Source organism: Lissotriton vulgaris, chromosome 6 (assembly GCF_964263255.1).
Source record: "Lissotriton vulgaris chromosome 6, aLisVul1.2, whole genome shotgun sequence".
Classification (NCBI taxonomy): Eukaryota; Metazoa; Chordata; class Amphibia; order Caudata; family Salamandridae; genus Lissotriton; species Lissotriton vulgaris.
In genome coordinates this window covers 1,237,443,549-1,237,458,558 of record NC_141694.1, presented here as the reverse complement: position 1 = coordinate 1,237,458,558, position 15,010 = coordinate 1,237,443,549, and the positions used below count along the sequence as shown (strand labels likewise).

The following is a 15,010-nucleotide window of genomic DNA, read 5'->3' as shown; positions in this document are numbered from 1 at the left end:
GATGATTCGTGCACAGCCTCGTATTTCAATTGTAAGAAAGATCAGGAAGTTCAAGGGATACCCTGGACTACAAGCTGGGAGAGGTTTATACATGGGTTGACATGTATGCCCAAAGACGAAGGAATCACGGTTATACTAGTCATACAGATACGTCATCATCTGGTAGTGATCTTTCAAGCAGACAACATACTGGGAAAACCTTACCACAGCTCAGAGCCCCAGCAACACTTGATAAAGATCAACCATCAACCTCTATTGCAACAATCCCAACTATTATGCCTTTTTTAGAATTAGGAGACCAACCGACAGGAGACCCAGGAGGGGAAAAAGAAAAATAAGGACCGACACAAGGAGTATTGCGGGGAAATTGAAAAAGAAAACACTAATCAATTAGTGATTAATATCTCTGACTATAATTTGTCTAATCAAGAACTGGTTCTATTACAAAAAGGGACATCTTTTGTCCCTACTACACACACCAACATACTAGAATTGGAGATTAGTTTTTTTTAATTTATGAGAAAATTACGATTGAGGCATTTTTTTGACAATGTGATACCTAGACAAGAAATACAAGAAGAAGATGAACTCATGGGACTAAGACTTAAAAGTACGTACCAAGCCCCTGTAAGTCACAAAACACTAGACTTATTTGAAAAGTTGGTGAAACAGGATTTGCATAAAAGGAATTGCAACAAGAAATGCAAGAAAAATATCACAGAGAGAGCGAGGAATTTAAAAAAAAATTGGGGAACAATGACCAAATAATCTGTGTCAAAGCAGACAAAGGAGGAGGACTAGTTATTATGAATTTGAGCATGTATGAAGACAAGGTGGAAGAACATATATTTGATTCCAGTACCTACCTCAAACTTGGCAAAAATCCTACCAATGACTACATGAAAATTCTCAAAGATCGTTCAGACCGCTTATGAGAATGGCGTTATTAACGAAAAGACCAAACAGTTCTTGTTTAAAAACCATCCTAGAAGTCCAAACTTCTATATGACACCCAAAGTGCATAAAAACTTGAGAGATCCACCATTGAGACCCATTGTCTCAACGAAAGGGAGTCTTCATGAGCCAATAGGCCAATTTTTGGATAAATATATACAACCGACAGTGAAGGAAATGCACACCTACATCAAGGATACCACAGACTTTCTGAACAAACTTCAAACTATAACAGTGAAGCCAGAAGAACACCTAGTGTTATGCACGGCTGATGTGAAGTTGTTATACACATCAATTCCACACGCCTCCGGCATTGAAGGAATGGAACAAGCTATACTTGCGACTAACCTGGATCCTCCGATGCAAATATTTTTGATGGAACTTATGATATTTACACTATATCAGAGCTATTTCAAATATAAACAGGAGTGGTACCAGCAACTCGTAGGTACCTCCATGGGCAATTCAGCAGTACCCATATATGCGAATATCTTTATGAAGGCATATGAGGAGGAGAACATTTTGAACAAACCCAACTGGCAACTGAACACTAAAATGATAGTGAGATACATTGACGATATATTTATTATATGGAGTAACACCAAAGAGAAACTTGAAGAGGCATTAATGGATCTGAACAGTATAGATGAACGCATCCAACTGACATGGGAGACTTCTGATCTAAAGATTACTTTTCTTGACGTGGAAATCACATGAACAGACAAGGGTCTATAGACCGATATATACAGGAAAAGCACTGACAAAAATAATACACTGCACTACAACAGTTTTCACCAGCTGGCCCTTAAGCAACATCTGCCAACCTCTCAAACGATGCGAGTAAAGAGAATTACCTCAAACCCAGAGAAATCCACATCAAGAATAGAAGAGATGGCTAAAAGGTTTATGGAGAGAGAATATCCTCAAAGTATAACGAATAAGGCAAAATAATCAGTTAACAAGATGAAAAGAACAGATCTCAAACAAATCTAAGAAAAAGGATGACACCAGGATGGTTCTAGTATCTAAATTTTCTACTTCAAGTAAACAGTTAAAACGGATTATTCAAAAACACTGGTCGATCTTGGAACTTGAGTCTGATTTCAGTACATCGTTTGATAGACCTCAACTGTTTGCCTACACTAGAGCAAAAAATGTGGGTGAAATATTAAAAACTAAGACAGATGAATCCATAACGTACAAAGGCACTCGTCCATGTATGCATTGTGGAAATTGCAATAATATCATAAAGGGCACTACCATAACACACCCAATGAAAGGTCAGAACATTAAGTTGAGAGTAAATGCCACATGTGACTCTACCCATGTTATATACCTTTTGAAATGTCCGTGCGGTAAAGTATATATTGGTAAAACTGAAAGGAAAATTAAAATACGTATAAATGAACATAAATCCAATATACGGACCCTTAACCAGAAATCTACGGTGGTAGTACACTTCGCAGAAGAACACCACAATGTGTCACAATTGAAATTTACCATATTGGAAACCGCAACAAACCGAGAGGGGACAGATATGAATAAATATTTGCTCCAAAGAGAGAACTTTTGGATATTCAAAATGAACTCTAGGAAGCCCCATAGGCTTAACGACCCAATTTAATTTGCATGTTATCTGTAACTTGGCATTTTCATAAATGTATAATCTGTATTTAATTACAAACATCTTATGTTTTAACTGATTGGTTTGATAGCAGATGAGGTCAACATACATGCTCTTTATACTTTACACTACTTTACTACTTGTGCCCGTACATTTATACATCTTGTTCATATTATTCCTTACTTTTAATTCATATTATTTCTTTTTAATTTTTTCCCTTTCGTGAGCGTGCTAAGTCTTTTGTCTATTGTTATACTTTGCGCTAGGAAATCACTCAGTTAGTATCCTAGTCCGTTGTTTAGTTTTAGCATCACGTGATAGGAGCCTGATGTCCTATCAGGACCGTTATTACATCTATACAGGATAGCCTTACATCAATCTTTGCAGACGCGGCGAACCGGAAAGTTACTCAGATTCTGAAACCTGAAGAATTAAGAGACCCCTGTGTCTTAAGATGTAAGTACTTACACCGGACGCATACTAGATTCAGAGCAGCTTTGTTGCATAGTTATTAATAACTAGAACCGCCTAACATGTTCTTTACTTGTTCACAGTTTCATTATATCTCATGAATGCCTAAGAATCACGAGTCTGGCATGTAAGTTCAACACCCTGATTTTTATTTTTATTCATTTTGAGCTCGCGCTGGCACAAGCATGTAACACACTTCACCTATCACAATTGTGGGCACTATTTAGGTAACAAGTTTGCTGTGAATATGTACCGCGAGTGAATCACTATGTTATGCACTATTAGAGTGAACTAGAGTTACATAGTCTTACTGTTGATTCTTATATACATATATATACATTTTTCTTTAGTGATGCTCCCTGAAGAAGGGCTCTATGCCCGAAATGCATAGGAGGAGTTGAAGCCAGATGCATTCTAAATGTTGCAACTATTTGAAAACAACACAATGATAGAAGTTTATTTTGACAAAAGAAGAAAAAGACAGAAACAATAAAAACTTTATTCGAAAATTTCTTGAAAGTGTTTTGAATAACATTTATTGTGGAGCTCTTGGAATCACACCCAAGAACAAGGTGTGCACTAAGTAAGTAAGTAAATTGATACTTGTATAGCGCACTACTCACCCGCAAGAGTCTCAAGGCGCTTGTACGAATACCGCTGTGGAACCCATCCTGTCTTTCCCTGTGAGGCGTCCACTCCTGGGCACCCCCAAGGTAGAGGCCAGGCATCCTTAGCGTTGTGGGGGCCGTTGTGAAGATTAAGCAAGCTATTGCACAGAGTTGCAGAGTGGGACTCTATGATTGGAATAGGCACCGAGGCGAGAATTATCAGGTCCTTGGAATTTTTAGCCCAAGACCCGCCGAGGCGGGGAATTGAACCCTGGTCCCGGGCTAGACCTCTGCATCAGGTCTGCCGCTCTAATCATTGAGCCACACTTCTCCACTAGGGGATGGGACCAACTGTTCTGCTGGAATCACGTGTTAACATTTGATGAACAACCCCCTGGACATGAGGCGTTACCTTTGTAGCACCCGTAAATACAATTACCTTAAACAATACTGTTCCAGGTATTTCAATTGAAATACGAGGCTGTGCACGAATCATCGTTTCTATAAATACTCTTATAAAATGCCAGCAAACGATGGATGCATCTGACCAAAAGCCAACTCTTGTTGTATTGTAAGTGTATGTTGCATGTAGTAGTGCACTGGTAACATGAGGTCGCTGTGTAGAAGTGAGACCTAAAAGTGTGTATTGGCCTCACTATTTCAAGTTTAACAGTTTCCAGTAAAAGCTACTGGCTGTTAGATTTTAACAGCTACAAGATAGAATGCACAATTTGTTCCATGTAAATTACCGCAGAGGGCAATTTTATGCTTGCATTACTTAAGAATGTATTGAGCAGCTTTTAGAGGTGTATGCGATTTCTCCCTTACACGTTTTCAGTATTAACATAGAATTACATACTGCTTAATGTAATTGATCTAGGATTTTAAATTGTTTTGTTTAAAATGTTCTGCTTTTTTTCTCTTCTAGGGAATGGCCATTGCTGTATTGGGCCCCACTTTTAAACAATTGTCTGAGAATGTGAATTCCAATGTGGCCAATATATCCTACATTATCGTTGGCCGGTCATTGGGGTATCTTGGCGGCTCGGTGATTGGAGGGATTCTTTTTGATTGCATGAATCAGCAACTTCTGCTAGGTAAATGCTACCACAAACTGTATATGTTATGTTGTGGGTGGTAATTTATTGCTTGTGCATCCATGTGCAAAATAATCCACACCTATGCTTGGATTGTATATTGCCAGTTATCTTTCTAGTCTTTAGCATGATGATGGCTGTGCTAGAAATGATGGTAAAGACTTCCACTACTTATCGATGTTGGAGTGCAGGTATATTTATACATTGAGTGGCCAAATTTGCTTGATGCTTCTGAAATTCAAACCAAAAAATATAATTGCCCCTCTATCCCATTCCTGAAATCTAATCATACCCTCCCACAAGCTTGACGTTCGCTTTTGAAACTTTATAAAGGAGTTTGTCTGATTATGTTTTGAGAAATGGGTTTGAGAGAAACAAGAACGTCTATCAAGGATTTCTTTGCTTATTTCTTTTTTATGCTACCTACTGTAGAACTTAATTGCATCTTGCCACTCATAAATGCGACAAGGAAATAGCCTATACAGTGTTTGCCCCTACTTCCAGTGCAAGTGAAGTATGGAAATGATGAATGAATGAATGCAATGTCAACACTAAACACCTATTGAAAAGGCGCGTCATAATAGGATGCTGCAAGTGTACGATGGTGTACTTTCATAGAGAGAAGGGGATTAAAGAGGTGGGGGGAGAAAGCAAGGCTCGTAATAAGTTAGTTTTAGTTATCTTCCCAAAAATGGAATGTTGGGGGCGCTGTGCATGCTGAGAAGAAATTCAGATTCTTAATAATAATAACTAAATAATACTTGGAAACTTGTAATACATGCATAAAACCCGTCTCTAACTTTCTTATTACTGTCTAGTTGTAAAATGATTGGTCATCTGTAGCTGCTCAACGGTAACAACTTAGAGTTGAATTGTGACGTCATGGTGCCTTTCGCTATAGCCAGCAGACAGGCAGATTATGGGGCAGAGTTGCAACGGCTGCTTAAACAAATGTGAGAAAATGCCTGTTTTTGTGTGGTCCCCCCTATTTTTTGTGGACTGATACTGCAGATGTTTTAACTCGGTAGTACTGCTGTCCAGTCTCCACTGTATCTGCTCTGATCCCTAAAACATGGGGATTTGGCTAATCCCCAGCTAGCATATTTAACTTTCCAGTAGAGCCATAGTACGTGGCGCAGGAAATACACCAATGACATGAACAATTAAATGTCACCTGTGCTTTCCCGCCCCAAGTGCGCCAGGTATGCCAGACGTTTGTCCCAGGCTCACTGTGCCACTGGATTCAAGCTATCCTGGCAGATGAGGGGTGAAATCCCGAAACCGGTCCTAGGATGATTGTTTCCGGTCGAGGGAGTACCTGGTTTGGCAGTTCGGACTGGACTATTCCAATGAGGCACAGGGTCAAGACTGATTTGCATTTGGCCAGGTCTAAACTGGGGTGGCATAGTGAGTAAAAGAATGATGGTTTTGACCCAGATCTCCTGACTGGGGGTGAATGTTTTCATTTGTTTTGCATTCTGTCCATCAACTGTGTGTCTTTTGCTTTCTCGCCCTAAGTGCGCTGGGTATGCCCAGGCGTGGGTCCCTGGCTCACTGTGTCACTGGATTCAACATATCCTTTCTGATGAGAGGTGAAACCCCGAAACCGGTCCTAGGATACTTGTTTCCAGTCTAGGGAGGACCTGGCTTGGCAGTTCGGGCTGGACTGTTCCAATGAGGCACAGGGTCGAGATTTTCATATGGCCAGGTCTAAGCAGGGGTGGCATGGTGAGGAAAAGAATGATGGATTTAACCCAGATTTCTTGACTGGGGTGAATGTTTTGATTTGTTCTGCATTCCGTCAATCAACTGTGTGTCTTTTGCTTTCTCACCTTTGGACAGCAGCACATATTGTGCCATCCATTAGCAAACGAGGAGATCATGACTTCAGGCTGTCATAAGTAGCCTGCCCGCTGCAGCTTTTAAACATGTAGGCACACATTTCAAAATAACCCTTCTGACCGGGGAAAAACCTACTTTAAATATTTACGGTCTGCTATATACTTACGCAAACAAGATTTTCTCTGTCGGGCTTCCAGGGTAAAGGATTACAACTCCCCGAGGGAGTACCAACCCTCTGATTTGCAAGATGTCTGACAGTCCAGTGGGCATCCCTTGCATTGATAGGAACTGCTATGACAGCAGTTCCTGCCGTGGCAGCAGACTAGTGAGTGGGAGCCAACCTTGTATATCGTGATAGGAGTTATTCAGCAACTCTTACATTAATTTCTCTATCCTTCTGTGGTTTCATCGATGACCACTGAAACATGGAAAAGTGGCTGGTAGCCAGTGGTGAGTTGAAATAGATGTCTGTGCAGATACTATTCTTTTCCATTCTATAAGGATGTATAGAGCACATGGCTACCAGAAGGCTTTCTAGTGCTAGCATCCACAACCTTATTGGCACCTTTGCTTCTCAGTGGCCCCTCTCAAGATAAGGACTCAGCTAAGTAGAACCCTGCTTTTAAATGCTTCCTAAACTTGAGTTTATTTTCCATCATTCATAGGCTAATGGGCATAGAGTTCCACAGCGTGTGAACAAGAGAAACCACTGGCTAGTTAGAGGCTGAGAAGATCCAGCATAGCTGGAAAAATACATTCTGCTCCTTGCAGGAGGATATGCGGGAGGGGTTGCAGGGTCAAGGGGAGACCTGGACTACACTTTATTAAAGAGCTTTGGGAGTAGCTCAAAGATGATGACCGGGAAGGTTGTTAGGCATGTCATTGAGGTGCCCACCCTCATCCCCGCTGGGATAGGGTCAGATGTACTTTTCGTACTATGTAAAGCAGAATGGATATTGCTAATTTTCTTTTGAAAGAACAGTGCAGGTCATTGCAGCGGGGTACCATGGGCTCTGGAAGTAGACCTATCTGATTTCAATATAATAACACATTTAACAATTCAGAATAGTTCCCGAGGCAAATTAGATGCCCTGTTAATCTTGGATTTAAAGTAAGATGCTTGGGCAGATTTAATTTCTAGATGAAAGTTTCTAATGGCCAGGCAGTTAGTTCTTTTTACCCTGCTCATCGTGTGACTTGCACCATTTTCTTCCTAGCCTTTTACACTCTTTTCTTAGGTTCAGCAAGTGAGAGGTGAACCAGGAGGAGGATCTGCCCTTATGGTTTATTTATACATATGGAAGTAGCAACACTTCCATGAAATGGCAGCTGCTTCCTTCCTTGTTTGTTGTAGGATCACTCCATGACCTGTGGTGCTGGCATCTACAGCCAATTCGCTCTCTTTAGTTTAGATTTTATATTCAAGAGTGGTGTTTGCTGAGAGGACATCTTTGTTGCTCCGGCCTGCTCATGCTCCTCTTGCCAACTCCATGCTGATGACAACTTAAGGATGAGACGCAGGAGACCTGTGAGTTATCATGCTATGGAGGAGTCTCCCACAGTAGGCTAATATGCCTAGGATACTTCACACTTATATTTCAGGGGAAGAAAGGTTATCAGCCTACACATTTTCAACGTGCATGTGTTCAGGTGCAAATTGCCAAGGATAGAATTCGTCCCAAAAGAAGTTTATGCTGGATTTAAGGAACTCTCATTTATTTCAGTTGAGTTTCAGACGATTTACAATGAGCATTTAGATTGACCTATAGCTTTGTGTTGTGCTCAGTGGTAATGGTGACATAACACAGGTTGTCATTGCTAATACTTTTCAGTCCGAGAATGGCGATTAACACCTCCCAAACACAGTTCTGAAGTAATGTGGCAGCACTGGATATGTCAAAGTACAGATGCTTGTATCCACACAGCCCAACATGTGAAAAAGGAGATGATATGTTAGGATTTCATGTCACGGAAGAGCAGATGGAAGTCGGAAAGAGTCGGGTCACAATGTTCTCTGCAGATAGCAGTATTCAAAAGGCCCATGTTGATGCAGGTGCTCACGCCACTCTGTTTCAAGTTATTGTCTGGGAGGCCGGTGGTGTGGAATGATGTGCACTTTTACAGAACAGAAGAAGGCAAAAAAGAAAATAACACTGGTCTGGATACCTTTTTAGAGGTATGATTCGAACTAATTGAAGAATCGTCAGTAAATTCCTACGGTTGGTTAATGTGTTTTCCGAGGAACTTTATACACTTGTCCAAAAGATCTAGGGTTGGAGCACATAACTATCCAGTGTGCTGGTCACTAGCTTTCATAGCCAGCATCAGAAAAGTTAAATATGTTTTTCAAGAGGTTCAAATCGATTTTCTGTATTTGCTGGAGATGTATGTATTTCTTTTAAAGATTTTGTTAAGTGTGAATACGTCTTCAGTTTATTGTACAGAGGATAAATTGTACATAGACAATTGTACAATTATGCAGACCAAGTGAAACATGAAAAATGTCAAAATAAACAATTGGTGAGCATATAATTTGAGTCAATATTATTTGACCGTTAAAATAAGAAAAATTCTAATGAAATGAAATATCGTACTTGTATAGCGCACTGCTACCCCAGCTGTGGTGTCCTGGCGCTGTACACATACCGCTGTGGAACCCTTCTTGGCTTTTCCCTGTGAGATATCCACTCCTGGGCACCCCCGAGGCAAAGCCAAGCATCCCAGCGCTGTTGGGGCCGTTGTGGAGATTAAGCAAGCTATTGCCAAGAGTTGTAGCGTGGTACCCATGATTAGATTAGGCACCGAAGCGAGAATTATCAGGTCCGAGGAAATTGAGACCAAGACCCGCCGAGGCGGAAATTGAACCCTGGTCCTGGGCCAGACCTCTGCATCAGGGTCTGCCGATCTAACCATTGAGTCACACTTCTAAGTGAATTAGGCAGCATGGAGGGAAGAGAACTGGATCAAACTCTTGAAAAGAGTAATTTCAGAGCAGGGAGCCAATCCACTGGAATTCCTCCAGCTCCTTTGTGTAATTAAATAAAAGGTGGTGTTGGTACAGGTGTTAAGGTCACTAATGTAGAGAAGTTACGATTGAACGGAAGATATTTCAGGACCTTTTTAAAAGGCATTTGAAATAAAATCAGAAGGAGCTCAGTGGGAGAAAGTTCCACGTTTTGAGAACTCATCCACAAACGAATTGGGACAAGGTCTTGTGTGTTAAGTTCCTGTGATTCCAATGACATTAATGTCGTATTAGAGAGGCAACATTGACTGCCTGAGACCATCAGCTTCTTAGCTAGCTAATGCTGCAAGCCACTATATAGAATAGTGTGTAACGTACACACAAATGCTAAGATTCATCTAGTCTTGATGGGAAATTCGTGCAGGGGATACCCGGCTAAAGTAATGTGATCAAAGCACTGAGAACTGATCAAGGATGGTTGCCTTGAGGTGAGCTATTCAAGGTTTAGAAATGCTAGAATGAGTAGATTCACTTAGTCTCACCTGGACGAGACCAGTGCTTAGACTGCCAGTTAGAATGTATCAATTGTACTGCCTTTTCCCCATGATTTCGAAGATGAAGTTAATCATCTAGCATGAAATCAAAGGATATAACACTCACAGCGATGGTGATGACAGTTTCGAGCCCAGAGAGAGCTGAGGTGGGATTGGAGTGTAGACCCCATGTTGCAGGGATACGCAGGTACTCTAATTTCCAATGCTGTAGACCCATGCAGTTCTAAGACTTTCATATTTGTGTCTGTGTAAGGCCTTAGTAGAGTTGAAGGATGCCCAATTTCGTGGATATTTATAAACATGGCTCTGTATCATCCACATATTGGTGATAGCCAAATCCCAACTTGATCAAAAGCTCAAAATAGCAGCTCTATGTAAGTATTGAAAAGAGTGATGGCTAGGATGGCAACTTCAAGCCTCCCTATGATAAAATGGGCAAAACAAGGTACTCCTAACCCTCCCATGTTTGGAGCATTTGTCAATGTCACAAGAAAATCAATTTGGGACCCACCCTTATGTGCCTAAGGAATATTTTACCTGGATAAAAGGGTTGGATGGTGAATATATATGTGTTATTCTTCTGAGTTCTATTAAATAGAGTGTCAAAAGTGGAGACCAAATAGATTGAAGTGTATTTATGTGCAAGCTCCAGAGTTTGGACATCGATGTTCTGTTGTCTTGCTTAAATGCCCCTGTCGAGGTGGAACTTTTCTTATTTTTGCACCTCAATGGAATTCACCCCATTGTTTTAAAATCTAAAATTGATTCACCATCGCTAAAAACACTAAAGAATTACTCAGTAAAAGCTTAAATATTTACAATGAACTGTTTAGGCCTCACCTACAGACAGCTTGATCTGTCAGTTAACAGTGGCCTGTGGTCTGCCCTTTGTTTATCATCGGTTTGCTTGTTGTCTGTTCCGAAACGCGTCGGGCATTGTTTGCCAAAAGCTCTGAAAATGGAATAAAGCACGCTATATAAAGAAATTGGGGCTCAGCGCAATCTTTGCTACTACAAGATTGTTTGTTTGAAGATAAAGGGTTGCGACCTTGCCGGCAGCCCTCCACCGCTACGAGAAAGAGAGCTAGCGCGAAGAAAGTTGTGAATATATATATATATATATATAATATAGAGTTTTGTATATAATGAAATGTGAGATGTTGGACAGAGTACATACTTGAAACCACCATGAGTTTATCTAATCTTGAAAAATCTCATTCTAAATATAAGAAATAATTGGGGGAAGTAAGAATCAACAACCAATTGATACCTAAAGGGATAGAGAACGGTTTTTGATGAAGTACTTCACAGATATTATGTTCTCATACATCCTAAGAATCAAACAAGATGAGTTAAGGGTGGAAAATGACCTAAAAATGTATATAATTGTAAATAGTAGATTGGAATATTGATCATAATTTGGAATGCTATACATGCATTTAGGAAACCCCTTTATTTTCACTTTTACTCTTGTTTGCATTTTGGTTGAAAAATGGAAAAACTCATTACAACAATGAAATTGGAAGTTACCTCCCCTTTATACAGTATAAAATGATTACTTTACTGAAATGAACGAAAATTGTTATTAGTTCACTATATGTAGAACACAATTAGAATAAGTTGATAATTGTGAGATTGTAAATACTTAATTTTGATTATGGTAAATGGTTTACAAACGTACTTCACGATAATTGTAAATACTCACAAAATGGCCACGAGTATGTACTAGCCGAGAACAGACTGTGCAGGGTTGAAGGTCTAGATGACCATGGAAATGGTAGAGGGTACTTATACAAAGCACTGTATTTCAATAAGGTCTAGACCAAGGGATTTTATGGTACAGTTGAAGGCAGGAAGCCGAAACGCGTAGACCGTCCATTTGATGCACTTTTCTTTGCACATGGTTTGTAAATAAAACAGTGGAGAAAGCTATCTGTTGCTGTGCCGTGTCTTTATCTACGGTACTCGTAGGAGAAGCTGATGCAAAATATATATATATATATATATATATATATATATATATATATATATGTATATATATATGTGTGTATATATGTGTGTATATGTATGTATGTATATATATATATATATATATATATATATATATATATATATATATATATGTATATATATATGTCCTGCTCCTTCTTTCGCCATTAGCGGGGCACTTCGTGGTCGGGTGCCGATACGCGGTGGCGTTCCGCGGTAAATATTTGGCTCGAAATTCCCTTCTCTACAAAGGAAAAGAATGGCACTCACGAGGTTTCGTTGGCTCAGCAGCAGTTTATTTAGACAAACGCGTTTCGGATTACATCCTTCGTCAGTGTCGTGCTTACAAATGTTTGTTACTGGCGGCCATTTTTTAAGGAAAACCATGTCACACAAAGGTAATCAACAACGGACTATGTCTACCCTTCATTTAAATGGGCGCCATCTTTAAACAGTAAATACTTTGTTTCTAAGCATATCCTTTGTCGAGAGTCGGTTTAACATGCTGGCCTAACGACAAAGTTTTCGACATGTTTTTAAAAAATTAATAAAAACAGTGTGGTTACAAACAATACAATTCATATCGTTTTAATAATATAGCCATGGATCGGCAATTGCAGCCTTGTTGTGTTAATGCTGCTAGGACTATATATATATATATATATATATATATATATATATATATATATATTCACAACTATGTTCGCGCTAGCTCTCTTTCTCGTAGCGGTGGAGGGCTGCCAGCAAGGTCGCAACCCTTTATCTTCAAACAAACAATCTTGTGTGTGTTTTTATATATATATATATATATATATATATATCTCCAAAGATTCTGTCCTTCCACAGCTTTGCACGCTTAGAGACGGACTGACGCGTTTCGGCTCTAGGTGAGCCTTGATCATATATATATATATATATATATATATATATATATATATATATATATATATATATATATATATATATATATATATATATATATATACTTTTTATTTATTTCACATGTCATGAATGATGTAATATGTGACATCATCAGCAGTGCAATGCGGGCGTGCAAGTTATACTTAGCAGAACTAACTATAATGGAGAAATTTCGATGGTTTTGTACGAGTGAAATGTCCAGCTAACTAGAACAGGCCTGAAACCTATGGTTTCTTTCAGTAAATTTCTAAGGTTTTTTAAATGATAATTTTTAAATGTAATAAGTTATATTTTTTTAATAATGATTTGTTTCACTTTTTTAATTGTTTTTTAAACATTTTATTTATTAAATAACATTTTATTTTTTTAATATAAACATTTTTAAATATTGAAACAGAAATTTTTTTTGTTGTATTTTTTTATTTTAATATATTCATATAATTTTCTTTATTTTTTTTTAGAGTTGCTCACACTTTACGATCGGTGCACAGATTCTAGCTGTCATTTTAGAAATGTTGTGAAGGATCCTCGTACGGTGTGCAATGGGTGCGTATTTTCAGAGATGTGCGCAGTTGCTATGCGACCGGGTATTCGCGACACATGCGCATTTCTGTACACGACGCTTGCGCGGTTATGGGTTCCGCGTAACGTCATATACGTGTTGGGCGCGGTGGGTGCCTGACTCCAGCAAATTTTTTTTTAATGTCTAAAATGCTGTATATATGTCTTTAATATACATATTAGGGCAAGACATCTAAGGTATTCATAAAATTAATATATTTTTACTTGTAATAAGCTTCTATTACTTTTAAATGCAATTTTGCGAAGCCGTGTAGGGTGCGTGCTGTGTGTGCACACGGTCCGTGGATCCCATGTGACCTGGAAAAAAAAGATTTGATTGGTTTATAACATTTCCCATTGTAACTATTGAAGGACCCCACACATTTCAATCATTTTTCTTTGAGCATCTTTGGAGAGTCATCTCTGTGCTTTGAAGAACCCTAATTTCTCAATTTTTTGGGGTGTCCCCCCCCCCCCCCCCCCCCCCCCCCCCCCAAAAAAAAGAACATAGTTTCAGGACAGCTCCACGTCTTCTAAAGACAGTTGTATGGAAATTCTTCACTTTTCCAGAAGGACAGAAGAAAGTAAATGCTACAGAGGTCACCTGCTGGATTTGTGAGCGATTCTTATCTAGAGGTAGTGCTGAAAAAAAGTATCCATGTGGCACTGCTTCAATGTATAAGCATCCGAAGACTATTCATCCGGCAAGTCTGGCTCGTGAGGAGTGTAGAAGAGCGGAAAGGAACCCTCCACCTGCAGTTCCTAGTACTTCAGGAACATCAACTGCTGCATCTCCACCCGACATACGCCCTGAGTTTGGTTTTCTTGAACAGCACTGCGTCAAGTGCAAGAAACTTATTTGTTTTGGGGAACAGCCTGTCTAAGCAGTTTGTGCTGCGCAATGGAACCATTGTTGCTAGTTTTTTGTTTGCTTTGTTTTTTGGGAATGCAACATAATTCCTGAAGTTTACTGTTTTTTTTCATTTTTTTTTAAAACACCCAAAAAAATACAAAATTGTACAGAAAAAAAAGTTCTTCTCAGAACTAACTTCTCTGGTTAAAGAAAGAACTATATTTGTATGATAATGTGTGAACGTTTGGTTGAATATATTTGTAGAGCATAATTGACTGAAAGAATGTATTATTAGTGTATGGTTAATGTATAAGTGCAGAACTATAAGGAAGTGCTGCAGCGTAACACTGCAAGCTCCCCCCTTTCTTCACCAGTGCGCAAATGCAGCCCATTGTGTTTTAATTGTTAGTTTTAATCATCCTGCTCTATTATGTACAAGGGGCTTACTGAGGAAGTCCTGCTAATTACAGGGGTACCCCAATGCATTGTGTTCCCTAGTGTATGTAGGTGTGTTTACTGTATTCTAAGTGTATTTTAGCATACCACTGGCTCTAGGCCTGGTTAGTCAGAG

At 39.3% G+C, this 15,010-nt stretch overlaps 1 protein-coding gene across 2 annotated transcripts in view; it reads left to right on the top strand.

Moving 5' to 3' along the window:
- The window catches only part of LOC147708682 (solute carrier family 60 member 1-like), a 218,791-nt gene that overhangs the window by 127,921 nt on the left and 75,860 nt on the right, over nt 1-15,010 (top strand). For both annotated transcript variants that reach the window (XR_015296654.1, XM_086927336.1), the window contains exon 2: nt 4,586-4,754. Coding sequence is in view for 1 of the 2 variants with exons in the window: in XM_086927336.1 (XP_086783462.1) it covers nt 4,586-4,754 (169 nt within the window). In the remaining variant the exon portion in view is untranslated. The remainder of the gene's footprint in view (nt 1-4,585; nt 4,755-15,010) is intronic.